This window comes from Elephantulus edwardii, unplaced genomic scaffold, assembly GCF_000299155.1.
Source record: "Elephantulus edwardii isolate Elephantulus edwardi_28Jun2011 unplaced genomic scaffold, EleEdw1.0 scaffold00017, whole genome shotgun sequence".
In the NCBI taxonomy this organism is placed as follows: domain Eukaryota; kingdom Metazoa; phylum Chordata; class Mammalia; order Macroscelidea; family Macroscelididae; genus Elephantulus; species Elephantulus edwardii.
Window position 1 is genome coordinate 11,354,858 of NW_006399767.1, and position 20,506 is coordinate 11,375,363.

The following is a 20,506-nucleotide window of genomic DNA, read 5'->3' on the forward strand; positions in this document are numbered from 1 at the left end:
GGGGGGGAGGGTATATGAGAAGCAAATCCTCAGTCATGAATGTGAATTTTTAGTTAACAGTTATCAGAATTTTTTTTTAATCCCATTTACACTCAGAGTCTTTTCTGAGATAAGCAATGTTTCTTCTCTGGGTTTGGATATTCCTTAAATCAGTCACAGAGTGTCTACACAACTGAATACAGGTTTCCATTGTCATCATGGTTCTTCAGACTGGCTTCATTCCTTGTATTTTCAGCATTTTTTTCCTCTAACCTTGAATATTGTGCTAGTTCAGAATAAGATTCTAGAATGATAAAGCAGACTTCATCAGAATAAGTTTTTCTTCTCTCCTTTCATACTCTTAGAAGCGGCCTTTTCTTCTCTTAGCTGATTTTTATTCTTTCTTGCCAATGAAGGCATGGTTAAAACCAAGTTTTTAGTGGATTATCATATATTTTAGTTGTTCTTTGCTAAGAAACTATTCTCTACTGAATTAGTAGAAATGAAAACTGAGAAAAGGATTTTTAAGATAATTTTGCTATGCTTTCTTGGTAATCAACTTGTATGCAATTGGGAGTTATTATTTAAATGGCACTGACACATACATTTATAACTTTATGACTATGCCTATGTTCTTGTCCTGGTAGTGTCATCTCGTGGCGTGCTTTTATAGTTGCCAATATTGTAGAATGATAGTTATATCTTGGATTTTGAAAACAGTTAATAGCCTATGAAATATTTTATAAAAATTTTAAATAGCATAAAAACACATTATTCTCTGGAATTTTTTGTTTATGTAGAATCAATGCATTTTTTTTAGTGAAAATTCTACATAAGCTCTGTTATTTGTAAGAATAATTTTTATCTCGAACAGGTTATGTTTATTATAAATCTTTCAATTTTTGCCTTTCTTATTGTCATAGTCTTTAATATTAGTGGTTTTAATTTTTTTGCAGGTTTTCTTTAGGAGATGCTAGAAGACCTCTTCTTGAAACGGCAATTTTGGTAGAAGATGTGGTACACACTCAGTTAATCAATTTGGTAAGAGTATTTGTAGTCTCATTTTGTATCTGCATTCTGCATAGATAGATTTCAACCCAGTAATTTTCTTAAGCTTGTATTTATATCTGTAATCCTTTTTAGTAAAGTTATTTTAAATATAATTTACATATCATAAAATTCACTAAATTTAATTAATTTTGACAATTAAGAATAGTATGTTATCATAAGCATAATTATAAAGAATATTTTAATCATCCAGAAAGCTCCTTTGTGTTCCTACATAGTCAATTATTCATCTTTTTTAATCACTGTAGTTTTTCTTAAATTTTATTTTAACTATTTCTTTTGCACTAATGGTTCCAACTCAGAGGTGAACAGCAATAAACATTAGATTTAGAGAAAAGTTGTACAGTTTCATTTATTCTGTACTTACATATTTAGAAATTAGTGTTCTGTGAAAAATGGAGGATGGTCATATAAGATCATAAAATTAGAAAGAACCATATCATTATATGCTTACCAGATTATATTATTACATAACTGCAAAATTACATTATTACAAAACTGTGAAGCCAGTACAATTCATGACCCAGCCCCTTGACCTTAACTGTTAGTCTCTGTTACTTTCACCTTGCACCTAAGCAATTATTACTGCCAAGTATATGTTATTTATACACACAGAAGTCTGAGAGGTTTCTTTCTGTTTTCATGAATGTGAAGTATTGAATAATGATGTTGTTGGTGTATTTGTTGGAATAATTTGTTGTTGGTGATGTAAAGTAGTTATACATCAAAGCACTTGATACATCTCCTCGTTGCTTCTAATTTAACATGTTGTATAACCAGTAAAATTATCAAAACCAACAAACAAACATTGGTATGATATTGTTAACTATATTATTGATCTTATTTAAATTTCTTCAGTTTTTCTAATGCTCTTTCTCTGCTCCAGCATTCATTTGAGGGTAACACATTGAATTTATTTACCTTCTCTTTGTAGTGTCTTCATATTATTGGTTACACGTGATTTTTCTCTTTCTGTCATGATCTTGACGTATTTAAGAAGTTTTGATCAGTTGTTCAGTAATATCCTCCTGTATTTGGGTTGGTTTGATGTTTCATTATGATAGCTCTGAGGTTATTATGCATTTTGGATAATAATACCACAAAAGTGCAAGGACCTTCTCTGCATTATATAAAGGGATTCATGCTCATATGTCTTCTTTGTGATGTTAAGCTTGAAATGTTGGTTAAATTGATATGTGTTCTTTTATCTTTTCTTCATTGTGTGCTTAATAAGTAGTATTTTTGGAGACATGCAAATGCTGTTTAGTGACAATACAAATCTTGTTTTTCTGAAAAACTATATTAATTTAGATCTACATTAGTGAATCTTCTCTGAGATATTTATTGCTCAACTGTTGGCCTAATTCTATTTTTCTTTTTTTGTGCTACATTTATTAACTGTAATTATTATGTAGGAATGAGCTATTTTTGTTTCGCTTATTTATTCCCTTTTCAACATCTATTTGTATGAACAATTTTAAATTTTATTTTATGGATTATTTCCCAATAACTGTCACTATTTTAATACTTAATTTATTTCTCTGTTGACTGTTAGGGAGTGATTTGATATTGGCCCTTGTGTCCTTTTTACAAATTCTTATCTTTGGGCATTTTCTTACTTTCTGATGCCATAATATGTGGCTTTTATAGAGTGTTTATATTTCTAAAAAGATACAAAATCTGCTCAAGAATTTCTCAAAAACATACATCCTTGAAATTTAGTTGATATTTCATTGACTCTGTATATAAATTCTGGGAAATTAATATATTTTAACAGGAGTCTTATTATCCATTAAAGTAGTGCGTTTGTACATTTATTTAGGTTTTCTTTAATGCATCTCAGCAGACTACTGCATTTTTAATCTAGGAGTTTTTTACATATTTGGTTAACGTTTTCCTCTATGTTACCTGTTTTTCTATTCTTCCTGCTTTCAATTTAACTTGCTCTTCTTTTTCTAGTTTTGTAAAGTGAAAGCTTACATCATTTAGTTTAGTGGTTTATTGTTTTGTAGTACATATATTCAATAGTATAAATTTCTAAGAGTGGCTTTTGCTTTATTCCATAAAATTTCTTTTAATTTTGATTTATGAAAAATATTTTAAAATTAATTTTAAATCTTCTTATTTGAACTTTGTGTTATTTGTAAGTATACTGTTTTAATCCATAAAGGTTTTGTAATTTTCTAGCTATCTCTTGTGTTATTCATGTTCCATTTAATTCCATTGTGTTTTGAGAACTTACTTCTCATGGTTTCTATGTCTTTATATTTTTAAAGATTATATAATTGTGACACAGAATTTTATCTGTCTTGGTTGGTGAGTGTTCTAGAGGAGCCTGAAACAATTTTTACTGAGCTTCAGATAAAATAGCCTTTAAATATCTGTTTGATCCAGGTGACTGATTGTGGGTGTGCAATTCAACTATATGCTTACTAATTATCTGCCTACTTCATACCAAACTGATTTCTCTCTTCACGGAGATAGAAAAGACAATTTCCAGTTTCATTTAGACAAGAAATAGACCCAAATAAAGTGGTGTGGTGGGTTTTATAAAAAATAAAAATGGGAGGCATCACAGTCCCTGATCTCAAAACCTACTGCACCCCCATTCTTATTAGAACAATATTCTGTTAGTACAATGGCAGACACATAGACCATGGTATAGAATTGAGAATCCAAAAATCAAGTTATCTACCTACAGTCAATATTTCACAAGGAAATGAAGCCCATTAAATGGGGAAATGACAACCTTTTTAACAAATAGTGCTGGCAAAACTAGACATCTGTCTGCAGAAAACCATAATCAGATCCATTCCACATCTCTTATGCATTTTTGCATCACATATTTTGACATTATATTGTTAGGCAGTAGACATGAAAGATTATTATCCCTTAATGGCACCTTCTTTGTTACAGAGTGCACATATTTATTCTTAAAAATTACTTTGCCAGAAGCACATTTGACTCCATACCAGTGAATTAGAACTTCATCAGCTGCTTCTTTTTTCTTGTCCCAAAGACTCTTAATTCCTAAATAGAAGAACTTCATTAAAAGAACATTAAATTTAGGTCAATATTTTTGCCAATACCCTTTGTCTCTTGTTCTTGATAACTCATATAACTTTTCAAAAAAAAAAAGAGCAGGTACACAATTGATATACACACAAGTTCTGTAACAGTTCTTTCAAAGAGATTAATTTAGAGGTGAATAGTCTAAAATAATGGAGCCTCTAAGATCTGGATTTCTCTTAAGAGTAGATTTAGTGGCATTTGTCAGGTTGGTTAACAATCAGCTTTTAAACAGATAATTATTCAAGTTCCCAATCCCATACTCCTCTTAAAGGATACCATTTGAGTTTGGTTTAGGTAGAACTGAAGAATCGGTAATATTAAGAAACACCCTTTGAAATCTTTGAAATTCACATCGTTCAAAGTCTAAACTTTGAGAAATGCTTGCTTAGACTTGTGGTTTCTAAGCAGGTCTGGACAACCAAGTGACCAGCTTCGTTAACTTTTGTTTTTGTTCTGAAAAGGAATGATCTGGACTCTCTGAGAACTTCATTTGGGTACAAAAGATGATAATGCTACCTCTTATAGTTAAGTAGAAATGCAAAGTTTGTTGTTGTTGTTAGGTGCCGGTCGAGTTGCTTGCAACTCATAGTGACCCTACATACAACAGCCCTAAACTCTGCCCTGTCCTTTGCCAAACGCACTGTCTCTGACACTCCCATCCCGATTATCCCAGTCACTGAATCAATCCACCTCATAGAGGGCCTTCCACTCCTGAGCCATCCCTCCACCCTCCCAAGCATGATGTCCCTCTCCAAGGACCTGTCTCTCCTTACAACATGTCCAAAGTATGTCATGCAAAGCCTCAGAATCCTTGCCTCCAAGAGTTAAACCCGGGATGAATCTGTTTCCTTGGCACATTTCCATGGTACATTCAATACTCTTCTCCAGCACCACAGCTCAAAGGCCTCAATTCTCCTTCTATCCTCCCTAGTCATTGTCCAGCTCTCTGATTCATAACAAATGATTGCAAAGACCATGGCCTGTATCAGATGCACCTTACTATTCAGAGAGACACCATTGCTCTTCATATCTTTGGAGAGGTCCCTATCAGCAGACTTTCCCATGGCAATGTGCCTTTTAATTTCCTGGCTACTGGTGCCAAGAGTGTTGACTGCGGAGCCAAGCAAACTAAAGCTCTGAACAATCTCAATCTCTTCACCATCCATCTGATGCTGCCAGTTGGTCTAGTGGTGAGAATCTTTGTCTTCTTGACATTGAGCTTCAATCCATATTGAAGGCTACAGTTCTTGACCCTCTGCAGCAAGCACTTCCGGTCCTCCTCAGTTTCAGCAATCAGGGTTGTGTCATGTGCAAAATGCAGATTGTTGATAGATCTTCCACCAATCCTGATGCTGCATTTCACCTCATAGAGCACAGAGTCTCAGATAATCGGTTCTGCATACAGGTTGAAAAGGTATGGAGACAGGACACATTCCTGACATACGCCCTTCCCAATTTTGGACCATTAAGTGTGTCCTTGCTCTATTCTGACAACTTGAGTTTTTTGAAACCATTAGCTTGCTTTGCATTTAATACATATGAATGTGGTTTTTTTTCCCTCCTTTAAAACCAATCTTCTTAAACTACAAGAGTGTTTCTAGTAGTATATATGTATCTCTATCTCTATCTCCATCTCTATCTCTATCATCTCTATATATATGTTTATTCTTTTGGGTTTTCTTGATTATTAAAACGAACAAATTGTAATGAAGAGATTGGAGGTTAGTGATAAGGAATTGTGCTACCAATGCAAAAATATGAGGTTGGAATTCACCAGCAGCTCTGTGGAAAAAAAATGGGGTATCTCTTTTCTCTGGGATAAAGCTTGGCAAACTAATCCTATGTCATTTATTCCCTCCAAAACCCCCCTACAGGGTCAACTGTGGAGCAGTTGCCACTCAACAGTACACAACCACTACCACAACTTTGAATGGATTAGCACTCATTTTCAATCGGAGTCCACATTGGAGTCAGTTACTTGTCTTTTAAACAGGAAAAAAAAACCCCTCACATTACCTACTTTATAACTATTGAGTCAGAATTCTGAGGTCAAATCCCTCTAAACAAAACAGCTCAGATAAATGTGACAAAGAACTCTGGATAAGAGTCATGTTCCTCTAATAATTGTATTTTCATTTCCCTCCTTTCTTCTTGAAGGTATGAATTCTTGGCCATATACCTCCTAGTATTTACAAAGCTCTGGAGTTATGTTCTGTAAGAATTGTGCAGTGGACCTGAAGAGTGAATTTTAGGTTTGTCAAATCCACCAGTCACTCCAAAGGAGAAACATAGCAGATTCCCTCTGGCATGAATTGACATACAGCCTTGGAAACCTGATGGCAGGTTCCTCCAATCCAGACCCAACTGAAAGGCAGTGAGTTTGAGGCTATGAGTTTGAATTAATGGCAAGTGGATTAGTGTACATATTTCCTATTATTTCCTATTACAGAGTGTGGTTGGAGTAGTTTTTGTGGTGATGTCAGATGTTTACATAATGTTTGCCTTCTTTTCTCTTTATTGTTGTTGGTTCTGATCTATTATACTTGGGGTCGCTATAGGTCATACTAGATGGCTCCTACAAGACCATGTTGTAATAGTAAATAATAGAGAATTATTATAAAATAAGTATAATTTTAAGCCAGCCAAAGAATCCTGTGAGGAATAAAAGAATTAAATTACTTATTTGATTTAACGTTTCTTTTTCTAGGACCAAAAAAAATCTATCACAAAAAATCAGTACTCTTTCCTAACCAGTGTGTCTTTCTTCAGTCATATTTTGAAATCTGTCTCCTATTTTTATTTTCACATTTAATTTTATTTAAGGTACTAAGCTCCTCAAGCTTATATATGGTGCTTATCATACCACTTTTTTTTCCCTTAAGGCATTTTTTTTCTAAGTACATTCATTAGTGTGCTGCCTTTTACCTCTCAGAAGCCCCAAAACTCAGTCTCATTGCTTTCGAGTAGAACTGACTCAAACTCATTGCTTTTCAGTCATAACTTACACTCCAGAGGTTTTTCACATTCTGTAAATTCTAAAGTAGAAGACTCTGCCAACACAATTACTTGCTGTGCATCAGAGAGCTGGACAGTGACTAAGGATGAAGAATTTATGCCTTTAAGTTGTGGTTCTGGAGAAGAGCATTGAACATCCCATGGACTGCCAAGACAACAAACAAGTCTTTTCTGGAGAGGGTGAAGCCAAGTTGTTCCCTGGAGGCAAGGATCTTGAAGCTTAATCTCACATACTTGTGCATGTTGCCAGGAGAAACCAGTCCATAGAGGACATGATACTTAGAAGAGTGGAGGGACAATGTAGGAGAAGACCCTACATGAGATGGATTGACACAGTAACTGGGACAATGGGAGCAGCTGTGTCAAAGACATTGAGCCAAGCTCAGGATAGGGTTGGGCTCAGAGCTGTTGTGCGTAGGATCGCTAAGAGTTGCAGAGGACTTGATGCTACATATCAACATGGACTGTGCCACCAGAAGTTCCTTTCCTTTTACACGATTTTTACTTTTCTTCTGTGCATGATTCTTTAGCTATTCTCTCTTGCGATCTGTTCAAGTACAGTATTAATTAGAAAGTATCACTAGAGAGAACCTCCAAACATCTTTATTTCCTCAATTTATAAAATGACAAAGAAGTTAAAAATATTAGGCATATGCAAAGGACTTAATGTATTTCCTGGGACTTAGTATCTCTTCTTTAAATATATAGAATATACATGAGACTGCAAATAGTAAATGGTTACTGTTTTCATTCATCTTCATATTACTACAAAACTATTTCATGACATGTTAGATTAGACATAAACTTAAAAATTCCCAAGAATTTAACTTTGACCAGAGATGGAAACATTTTCATATCCTCTATTTTCCCCTTATCCTATTCCTTATGTTGAGCCAAATAATTTATTGGAAGTAAGTAGAGATTTGTGACAACTGGAAATTGAATAATTGACTTGGTTTTATGATACTGGCAATAATAAATATCCTTTCAAGTTTAAAAACTGTCATAATGTGTTAGATTTTAAAACTGACTTCTCTTTTAAGTATCAGAAAACTTTCTTCATTTTATACATGGAATGTAATTACCATTCCATTTGAAAATCATTGGGCTTTCATTATTTGACTCTATCAGGCATCCAGTAAGCTATTTAATCTATGTTGTTGTTGTTGCTGATTGCCTTTGAGTCGAGCATGAGTCATAGCGACCCTATGAACAAAAGGCCCAAAGCTCTTCTACAGCTATTGATGTTTATCTAAGTTCATAGAGTTTCCGGAGGCATGTTATTTAGGAATTCCAGTACTGTATTATCATAGGGTATTCTGATGGTGTAATGGTAAGGAGTTGCACTACTAACTGAACATGGCTTGAATCTACTAGTTTCTGCAAGGGAGAAAAAATGAGTAATAACCTTCTGTGCAATTTATTGCTTCTGAAAACCTATTGGAGGGTCAGCTCTGGATTATTTCTGACTCAGCATTATATAACAGCAACAACAAATTGTGTTTTCACAGGAAAACCAATTTATCAGGTTACTATAATTGTCTTTAATTATAAAACTTAAATTTGTATGTGTGAGTCATGATTACTTAATCTCTAATCTAGATGAGCATATTCAGAGTTCTCCCTGTTTCCACCTCACCCTCCCCTTTCTGTTTTGTTGTTATTACTTGTCACTAAGTTGACTTATACTCATGGTGACTCCTTGTGTGCAGAGTAGAACTGGCCCATAGAGTTTCCAATGCTTTTGCCTACCAGAAATGATTGCAGGTCTGGATGATGTCAAAATTCCAACTTTTTGATTACTTGTCCAACAATTCACTATTTTCACAACCCAGGGATCCTACCTTCCTTCCTCCCTCTTCCCTCGCTCCCTCCTTTCCTCCCTCCCTCCCTCTAATATTTGACAGTTAATCTCTCTAGTGGAACAGGAAGGGAGCTTTGATGGACTAGTGGTAAGAAGCTGCCCTGGAATCCTACAGGCACATGGTTCAAATGCACCAGATGCTCCAGGAGAGAAAGATGAAAATCTCCTCCCATATGATTTATTGCCTCTGAAAGCCCCTTTGAGGGTCAGCCCCGACTTGATGGCACACAACAACAGCACAAGTAGAAGGGAGAGTTTTCATTACCAGTTTTGAGAGACTGTCATTTATGCCACCTTTGTAATAATTATGGATTTTTTAAAATTTATCCACTAATTTATTTCTAAGACTTTTATTCAGGGGCTCACACAGTATCAAAATAGAATGCCAGGCACATTTTTAAAAATAGTATAGTCTACAGCTGATGAAAGGAGTAGTTGCTGAAAAGACTGTCATAGCATTCTGTGAAGTGTCTAACCTGCCTAACAGGGTCATATGGAGTCTCTGTGCAAGCAGATGAGATGAATGTATATGTTGTTGTTGTTATGTGCCATCGAGTCGTTTGCGACTAATAGCGACCCTATGTACAACAGCCCTAAACCCTGCTCTATCCTGTGCCCATCGCATTGCCTCTGACACACCCATCCCGATTACCCCAGTCACTGAATCAATCCACTTCATAGAGAGTCTTTCCCCTCCTGTGCTGTCCCTCTACCCAGCATGATGTCCCTCTCTAAAGACCTGTCTCTCCTTACAACATGTCCAAAGTATGTCAGACGAAGCCCCAGAATCCTTGCCTCCAAGTAGTAGCCTGGTTTAACCCTCTCTAGGATGAATCTGTTTGTTTTCTTGGCAGTCCATGGTACATTCAATACTCCTCTCCAGCACCACAGCTCAAAGGCATCAATTCTCCTTTTATCCTCCCTAGTCATCCTCCAACTCTCTGATGCATAACAAGTGATTGCAAGAGCCATGGCCTGTATCAGGCGGTCCTTAGTCTCCTGAGAGACACCGTTGCTCTTGAGTACTTTAGAGAGGTCCCTAAGCGCAGACTTTCCCATCACAATACGTTTTTTGATTTCCTGACTACTTGTGCCAAGAGTGTTGACTGTGGAGCCGAGCAAACTGAAGCTGTGAATAATCTCAATCTCTTCGCCATCCATCCTGATGCTACCGATTGGTCCAGTGGTGAGAATTTTTGTCTTGTTGACATTGAGCCTCAGTCCATACTGAAGGCTGCAGTCCTTTACCCTCTGCAGTAAGTGCATGAGGTCCTCCTCAGTTTCAGTGAGCAGGGTTGTGTCATCTGCATAACGCAGATTGTTGATAGATCGTCCACCAATCCTAACGCCACGCTTCTCCTCATAGAGCCCAGCCTCTCAGATATTCTGCTCTGCATAAAGGTTGAAAAGGTATGGAGATAGGACACATCCCTGTCATACACCCTTCCCAATTTTGAACCATGCAGTGTTACCCTGCTCTGTTCTGACGACTGCCTCTTGGTCCAAGTATAGGTTTCACATTAGCATGATTAAATATTCTGGGATTCCCATTCTTTTCAGAGTCAGCCACAGTTTGTTATGAACCACACAGTCAAATGCCTTTGCATAATCAATGAAACACAGATAGACATTCTTCTGGTATTCTCTGCTTTCAGCTAAGACTCATCTAACATCAGCTACAATATCCCTAGTACCACGGCCCCTTCTAAACCCAGCTTGGACGTCTGGCAGTTCTCTGCTCATGTACTGTTCTAGTCGTTTTTGGATAATCTTCAGTAGAATCTTGCTTGCATGTGAAATCAATGAGATTGTTCTGTAGTTGCGACACTCAGTTGGGTCACCCTTCTTTGGAATGGGAACAAATATAGATCTCTTCGAGTCAGTTGGCCAAGTGGTTGTTCTCCAGATTTTTTGGCACAACTTGGTGAGCACATCCAGGGCAGCATCTGTTAGCTGAAATATGTCAGTTGGTATACCATCTATTCCAGGGGCCTTATTTTTTGCCATTTCTTCAAAGCAACTTGAACTTCTGCCTTCATCACTATAGGCTCTTGCTCAAATGCTATTTCATTAAATTCTTCTGTATCTGCCAATTCCTTTCGATACAATGACTCAATATATTCCTTCCATCTTCTTTTGATACATCCAGGATCATTTAACATTCTGCCTAAAGCATCCTTGATTGTAGCAACTCAGGTTTGAATTTGTTCTTCAGTTCCTTGAGCTTAAGAAATGCTGAAGGAGTCCTGCCCTTTTGATTTTCCGACTCTAGCTCCTCGCACATTTCATTGTAATTTTTTTGCTTTGTCATTCCGTGCTGCCTTTTGAAATCTTTTGATCAGCTCTTTAGTTAATTCATTATTAAGTGGAAATTCAAGGAAAAATGAAAACAAGTATATCATGCATAATATGACATTTTAAAATATTATAGATATTATGATGATGTGGAGTATTTTTCTCTAGCTTCTGAAAAAGAAAATTAAAGCATAAAATTATATTATCCAATAAGCACAATATCAGCTACGTACAGCTCAGACATGAATAGTTATAGATTCCTATGTAGAACGTCACCTAGAAGGGTTATCAAGACAGGACAAACAATGGTTTTGGTTGCATACAGAAAGGTAGCACCCTAAGATGTAAGTGCATCAGAAGGTAGAAACTATTCGTTCAGATTTTGAACAAGGTCCAGGTGTGTATATGTAACTCAGCAAACAGGAACACACTTTGTGTTTACATGAACTGGATAGAGCAGTTCTCAAATATCACCTCGGAAATAATCCTTGGCTTATTTGGCATGTTCCTACTGTAGAGTAAATGAAATAACATGTAATTAAGCATAAGCAGACTGACAACATACTTGCTTTAGTGAAAACAGACTTTTGCACTGATGCACGTACAAATTGGTTCAAAATACAAAATATTTTGTGTAAAACTTGATTCTATTTCCTTATAACTATTTCCTTATGAATTTTGGAAAATGACTTATTCTTTCTGAATGACTATTCTCAATCTTTCCTACTTAACTATGCTTGTTTTTTCTCCTATCTTACTATCTCAACAAATACTATTATGCTTTATTTTTTAAAACATCATGATCTTTGTATGCCTCATAGTGACTCTTTTTTTTTTCTGATACAAATACGCAATATAAGTGGATTGCTTCTTTATCTGTATTTCTTCCATCAGTGTTTCTACATAATTTATTTTATGAATGTACCAGAAGACTTAGTATGAAGAGATTTAAATTCTTTGCCCATCTCCAGCCTATTACTTTTACTTTTTAATGTCGCAGTAGGTCACATTTACATTCAGTTTTCTTGGAGAACAGTGTTTTCTCATTGTTGCAGAGTATGAACAGTTATAGTTCCCGTAAGTTATAAATAATGTCTAGTGTTACTTTGTTTTCCTAGCATAGATATATTAAGAAGCAAATAAGATGCTTCTTTCTACCTTTCCTTCCTCCAGATTTTTCTGCTAGGAATCTTCATTTTTGTCCATTGGTCCTCTGAATTCTAGCCTTTGACTTCTTAAACTACACTGTTTTACCTACCTGAGTCCTTGTGTAATGATTAGAGTGCTAGAATGTCTCCTTATCTGCTAACCTATGTGTTCCAAGAATTGCAGATTTTCTTATAAGTAGACTTTTTTCTAATACTCTGTATCCCAGGTGCATTTGTGTTACATAATTGAAAGAGAGAGTTGTACAAGCTGGATATTGTATAGTCAAGATGGTTTTATGATGTGCCATTAATATTGTGATTTCTAATGGCTTTATATTTTTAACAATTGTTTTTAATAGTCATTCACAGTTCAATATCAGAAAGATCTATTTTATAGATCAAATATACTTATCTGCCATTTCATTTTAAAATTATACCGAATTTTCACCATATTAATCTATGAAATGAGTAATCTAGTGTACTTTGTTTTTACATTATAATCGATTATTTGGGTTATTCTAATATACTTTTATTAAAAAATCAGTAAAAAGCAAATACATGTCAAGAGTGTCTGATAAGCCGTTGTGATTTTTATCTTTTGAGTTCTTTCTTCTTCTTTTTTTTTTTGCTTTGATCTTGTTTCCAGTGCATTGTGATTTTTGCTGTCTCCTAAGTTCTCAGTTCTCATTCATGAAATGTGTTCTTTTCTGCATTTGAACTAAGAGACAGTCCTTTTTCTGGTGCCTTTTCTAAGGAAGGTCTTTGGAAATATTTATTAAAAATTTATATCTTTTTATCTCATTGCTTTTGTTACTCATTTTAGTAGTGTAACAGTTGTGTGAGGGAAGGAAATGAGAAATTGGAAATACCTGTTCTTTATAGGTAGTTCTGAAGGCCTAGTGGTAAGGAGTTGAACTGTCAACTCAAAGATACTCAGTTGTAATCCACCAGCTGCTCCATGGAAGAAAGATGGGTTATCTCCTCCCATGCAATTTACTGCCTCTGAAAACCTGCTTGAGGTCAGCTATAAATCAGTTCTCACTCAACAGCACCTAACAACATTGTATCATTTATATTATTTCATGTAGTTGTTTTTGATATGTGCCATCCAGTCGACCCTAAGTATAGCAGCTCTGAAGCCTGCCTTGTCCTGAGCCAGTCTCACTGACAGACACAGTTACCTCCATTGCCTCAGTTACTATATCAACCCATCTGATCCATGGTCTTCCTCTCCAGTTCTTTCCCTCCACCCTTCAGAGCATGATGTCCTTCTCCAAGGTCTGCTCTCTCTTGGTTATGTACCCAGAGTATTTGAGATGAAATTTAAAATCCTAGCCGCCAAGGCATAACCTGGTTTCACCCTCTCCAAGACAAATATATGCTATATAGGTCTGTTTCCTCCCAGGTTTAAAAGAAAATAACATTTCTGTAAGAATCTGTGGTGCAATTCTGAAGCACACAGTTCAAATCCGCCAGCTGCTTCACAAGAGACAGATGGGCAGTCTCCTCCTGAGTGATTAACTGCCTTTGAAAACCTACCTACTGGAGTATCCGCTGTGGGTCAGATCAGACTCGATGGTGCACAACACATACATATACTTTTTAACAAAATTTTAAGATAATGTGAGATAATGTCTTGGAAAAAGTGCAACCAGAATGCTTCTTAGAGGCAAGGATGGCGAAATGTTGTCTCACATACTTTGATCATTTTGTTAGAAGCGGTTATTCCTTGGGACTAGACATCATGTTTGGGGACTTTCAAAAAGATGGATTGACTACAGCAATGGGCTGAACTATGTCAGAGAAGACAAAGTCGGCACAGGATAAGACAGGGTTTAGATCTGTTGTTCATAGCGTTGCTGAGTCAGACTCGATTTGTGTCACCTAACAATAAAGATTTGTTTTGCTAATATATTAGAATCTTCCAGTTATATGTTAGATTTTGAGCAAAACATTGAATCATGTCCATTCAATGATTTATTCATAGCAAATACTTTTTCTTAAAGAAAGATAACCAATAACTTTACACATGGACCTCACCTGATGGGCCTGCACTTGAATTAGGTTGACTGCATATTTTGAAACATCTGTGGAGAAGCTCAAATAGGAATCAAGATCAGACCAGGCCTTGTCTTTAGAACAGATCATCAATACTCATCTGTAAGATGAAATTGAAACTGCAGAATTTCAAACAAATCCACAAAAATCAAGGTACACCCTTCAGACTATCCCATCTGAATTGAAAAAGAAAATCATCAAAATAACGGATTTGAAGCATCAATCACCAGAGACTGAGGATTAGAGGAAGAAATCAAGAATATGCCTTGAAGAGGACAAAAGTCCATTATAAAGACATAGGAGAAAGAAAAAGCCAAACTAGATGTCAGAAGACACAGTAAAAATTGCAGAACAAGAAAACAAAACAAAGGGAAGGGATGCTGGAGTAAAAGAGCTGAACAGACGATTTCAGAGGGAGGCCTGAGAGGATAGAGTATTATAATGAAATATGTCTTGAATAAAAAGGCAAGGAATCATTCAGCATTTCTCAGGCTCAAGGAACTGAAAATACTAATGCAGCCCTTGAGCTGCAATACTGTTAGATGCCAAGGGCAAAATCTTGAATCATCTAGGATGCATTAAAAGAAGGTGGAAGGAATACACAGAGTCAAAATTCATAAGAGTTGGTCCACAATGAAAAATTTCAGGAAGCAATATATGAACAAGAACCAGTGGTAACAAAGAAAGAAGTTCAAACTGCACTGAAGAAATTAGCAAAAAATAAGGCCCCAGGAAACAATGGGATAATGATTGACATTTTTCACCTAACAGATGTAACCCTGGTCATCCTTATCAGTCTTTGCCATGAAGTTTGGAGGACAGCTGATTGACTGACTGACTGAAAGATGTCAATATTTGTTCATGTTCCCAAGAAAAGTGATCCAACAGAATGTGGAAATTATTGAGCAATACCGTTAATATTACATGTAAGCAAAATATTGCTGAAGAGCATCTGAAAATGACTGGAAGAGTAATACGTCAACTGGGAACAGCCCACCAGTTGAAGCTAGATTGAGGAGAGGCTGTGGCACCAGGGATATCATTGCTGATGTCAGATAGATCCTGGCTGAGAGGAGAGAATACCAGAAGGATGTATGTTCGTGCCTTACTGAGCAACCAACCAAAGGTGTTTGACTGTGTGAATCACAACTGACTCTAACATTGAGAAGAATGGGCATCCCAGAACACTCAATTGTTCTCATACAAAATCTATACCTAGACCAAGAAGCTGTTGTCCAAACAAAGCACTGTATTGTTTAAAAACGGGAACGACGTGTATCAGGACTCTATCTTTTCCCATATCTATTCAGTCTGTATACTGATCAAATGATTCGTGAAGCCAAAATCTGCAAAGAAAAACATGGCATCAAGTTTGGAGGAAGACTCACCAACAACCTATACTATGCAGATGACAAATCTTGTTTTTGGAAAGTGAGGGGGGTATCTGAGTACTTGTTCCAGAAGATCAAAAGACTAGAGCTTCACCCCCTGGCCTAGTGGGCAACATCGTGATAGATGGAAAAAGGATTCAGACTGTTGATAATTTTGTCTTGTTTGGATCCACAATCAACCTTAGTTGGGTTTTGGCAGTTATGCGATAAGGAGATGTATTGCTTTGGGCAAGTCCACTCTCAGGAACCCTCCAAAATACTGAAGAGAGATTATGTCAGTTTGAAATCTAAACTGCTCCTGATTCAGGAGCTCCTGATTTTTGTATTGGAAACCTCTTTAAAATGTTCATCCACAAAAATACCGCTTTGATGTGCTCGCTTCGGCAGCACACATACTAAAAAAATACCACTTTGAGGTGCTCTGGACTCTGATCATAGTATTTTCAGTTCTTCATGGGAAAGCTGAGTTTTCAGGAACTCAAAAGAAGAATTGATACCTATGAATTATAGCAATTGTGAAAAATAATCAGTATGCCAGAAAAATGAACGTATCTCTGTTGGAACAGATACCTCTAGAATGGTCCTCAGAAGCAAGGAAAATGAAGCATTGTGTTAGGTACATTGAGTGTGTCAGGAGAGACCAATGTTTAAAGGAGAAGTTCATACTTGATAAAGTAGATGGTCAATGAGAATGGGGAAGATCTTTAGCGAGTTATATTTCTGTGCAAATGACAAATGTGTAACTTTTTTTTTCCAAACCTGTAACTCCCTTATTCAATAATCTGTGTGTGCTCTGTGTGTTATATATCTGTGCTGCTTATTTTTGTGAGATGGCAGCATCAGGCCTGGTTTTAATTGTTTTTGGTCAAGCATTCTTCTTAGCAGTATAGCATTGATCTGCCCATTTTCTGTACAGAGGTAACTCGTGATTGCTGTGATGCTAAACACTGACACTGATGTGTCAAATGTGATAATGGTTACCTATGGTTGCCAGTGTTTGGTCCCCAATTAAAACAAGCTTGGAAGCAGGAGTGTCATCCACTTCCAAAATGGCTTGTCTCTGGGAACTCTATGAAAATGGAGAAAAGACCAAAGTTATGCAAGTGTTCAGGTCTTTCATACATAGGATCACTATGAGTCTTCTAAGACTCGAAGACACTTAATAGCAACAGCATGATACATGCAAAATATTTCTCCCACTTCATTCTGTACCACGAGGTCCCCATGAATGAGAGTAGACTCAGTGGAAATGGTTGTTGTATGGGGGAGTTTTGAGAGAGTTAAACTTCTTGTCCTTATTCTGTGTGCTCGTTCGTTGTGAATTGACCTTTTACGAGTTTGAATATCTCAGTATGCTAAAATTATTGTGAGCTACTTTTGTGAAAAATACAAACTTCTATATCCTTTATTAACTCCCTAGCATTATCATTTTGGCAAATCCCTATTTTTTACTAAATCATGCAGCATAACAGTTCTAAATGTTTATCTGCACTTAATATCGACACTTCAGTTTTTCTGGTCATGCTTGGGAGGGTGGAGGGACAGCGCAGGAGGGGAAGGCCCTCTAGGAGGTGGATTGATTCGGTGACTGGGGTAATTTGGATGGGAGTGTGCAATTGATACAGGACAGAGCAGAGTTTAGGGCTGTTGTATATAGAGTCGCTGTGAGTTGCAAGCGACTTGACAACACATAACAGCAACAACAACAACATGCATTATTTGTCCTCATTAGAATGAGTTCACTCAGCTTAATACTTTCCAGTTCCTCCTAAGTTATGTAGTAATTTTCGAAATTTCTGCTCTTGGTGCTGTGTAGTTTTCCGTTGTGTGAATGTACCACAATTTCTCAATCCATTCGGTTGTGGTTGGACATTTGGGCTGTTTCCAATGTTCTTGAGATGGTGAATAATGCTGCTATGAACATTGGGGTACAAATCTCATTTGTGTCTCTGATATTATTATAAAAAGGATAACTATTAAAATGTATGTAGGGGACCAAGTGTGTAGTAATAGAAAGATGAGAATGGGTAGAGGGGGAAATCAAAGAATTGTACAATTAGGTGGGTGGAGGGAGGGAGGGAGGTGCTAAAAGTAATGGGAAAATCTGGCAGGGACCTAAAAAAGTGAGGTAATGGTGGCCGTAGTCCAGTGCTGACTAATTTTATAAAATGCAATGTGAGGTGCTTGCTTCAACAGACATAAACTAAAATTGGAACTGACTCCTGTGTAAGGATAACATGCAGATTTGTGAAGTGTTCCATATTTTTATTTGCTAGTTAGCATTTTTCAGTATTGTGACTTGATGCTTAAATATTCTTTTACAGTTATTTCAGTTTGAGAAATGCAGAAAACTTTCTTCCTTTTTTATTCTCCAATTTAAGCTTTCTGCACTTTCCATTATAGTATTTTGCTTTGTCTTCTTGAACTGCTCCTGAAATCTTCTGTTCAGGACTTTTACTTCATCATATTTACCCTTTGCTTTGGTTTCTCAACTTTTTAATACAATTTTCAGAGTCTCTTCTGTTATATATTTCAGCATTTTTTTGTCTCCTCTTTTTTAAATGAGCTTTTTCTCTCTTTGTGGATGATACCCTTGATATTCTGCCACTACTCGTCTGGTCTTTGATCATTGATGTTCAATGATTCAGACCTATTCTTAAGATGATTTTGATATTCAAGTGGAATAGGTGATATATCATATCTTAACTATCATGGACTTGTTATAATTTTCTTCAGCCTAAGTTTCAACTAGTTCATAAATAATTGTTGAATTGCATCTCAACATCAAGTACATAAAAATTTTTACCATTGGACTGATAAGCAACATCATGATAGATTAAGAAAAGATGGACGCTGTCAACAACTTCATCTTACTTGGGTCCACAGAAAATGTCCTTGGTTCCACCAGTCAGGAAGGATATCAGGAGACTTATTGCTCTGGAAGAGTCTGCAGTCAGGGACCTCTGCAAATACTTGAGGAACAGTGATGTCAATTTGAGGACTAAAGTGTGTCTGATTCAGGCCATAGTCTTTCCGATCACTTGTGCATCTGAGAGCTGGGCAATGAATAAGGATGACAGAAGAAGAATTGAAGCCTTTGAGCTGTGGTGTTGGAGAAGAGCACTGAACATCCAATAGAATTCCAAAAGAATAAATAAATTTAACTTGGAGAGTGTAACCAGAGTGCTTCTTGGAGGCAAAGATGATAAAACTTTGCTTCACATACTTTGGAAGTGTTGCTAGGAAAGACTTTTCCTTGGAGAACAACATGATGCTTGGAAAGGTGGAGGGTTGGCGAAGGAGAAGACCTTCAACATGTGGATTGACACTGTGACTGCTACAATGGACTCTAGTGTCCATTAGAAAGTGTGAGGATGGCACACGATATGGCAAGGTTCAGATATTTTCTTCATAGAGTCACTGTGGGTCATACTCAACTTGACAGCACCTAACAACCACATCAGACTCATTGTCTTTGTTTTGCTATTAAGTTGGAACCAACTCATAGCTGACCCTCCAGTGGCTTTTTAGAGGCTGGTAATCAAATGGGAGGAAATTGACCATCCTTCTCCTGCAGAGCAGCTGATGGATTTGAACCACATGCCTTTGGGTTTCCAATATAGCTTCTTACCACTAGACCACCAGCTTGCCCTCTAATAGCAAACTCTCTACTATTAATGAAAGTGTATATATAGTTTGTAACTAATTTATTTGTGTAGTAAATATTAGTGAGGGGAATTTAAAGTGAATGCAACAATAAACTGGAGTATAGTAGCAATTATTAGGATGTCATTATCAGACATTGTTTCATTGTGTTGTACATAGGGTTGCTATAGCTTGAGACTGACTCATTAGCACTTAACAACAATAACATGCATATAAGAAAATTTGTTTAATACATAGCCACACAAGTTTGAGACTGTTTCGAAACGCTTAGAAACACGTTTATAGCCATCATTTACAGCAATGTGTTAAATCACTTAACATCTGTTATTAAAATGTGGAGTGATATTATTAGTAAAATTAAAACACAGCACTAAACTTATGTTTAAGTATTTGGAAAGTGACAAAAATGAAATTTCAAGTCTCTTATTTCTAAATATAATTGCTGAAAACTTCCAAGTGTTTGAATATCCAAACATATCTGTCAAGAGAGTATAACATTTCATACCTTCATATAAATAATTTTAAATATAGAACATAATTGAAATTAGGTTTCCCCCAGTCATAGTTAATGATATCTTTAATTCATTTCATAGCTCTGAAGGAGAAAATCACATTCATAGGTATTGTTTCATAGAATGACTTTCCCCAGACTAAAGAAAAGATTTCTCTTTCTTCTATCTATAAATCAAAGTATACTTATTAATCTTTGCTATATTTTTTTAATTTATGATGTAAACTGACAAAGTCTTCATACTGTCTTTTTTCCCCCAGTAGAAGGGTAAGAATGTAGAAATGTAGAAAATTTATAAAAAGAACTGATAAGCAGAGAACAGGCTTATTTTTATGAAGTCCCTTTTCTAAAATATTTTTTAAAAATAATTTTAATGAGCATTTACAGAGATTTTGGATTTCCATTCATTCATTGCTGCACTTCTCTCCCGGCCCAGGCC

At 36.2% G+C, this 20,506-nt stretch overlaps 1 protein-coding gene across 1 annotated transcript in view; it reads left to right on the forward strand.

The window, feature by feature from the left end:
• SUPT3H (suppressor of Ty 3 homolog (S. cerevisiae)) overlaps positions 1-20,506 on the forward strand; it is a 311,934-nt gene that overhangs the window by 29,862 nt on the left and 261,566 nt on the right. Inside the window, exon 2 of the mRNA XM_006882131.1 lies at positions 936-1,020. Within this exon, the coding sequence (XP_006882193.1) occupies positions 936-1,020 (85 nt within the window). The remainder of the gene's footprint in view (positions 1-935; positions 1,021-20,506) is intronic.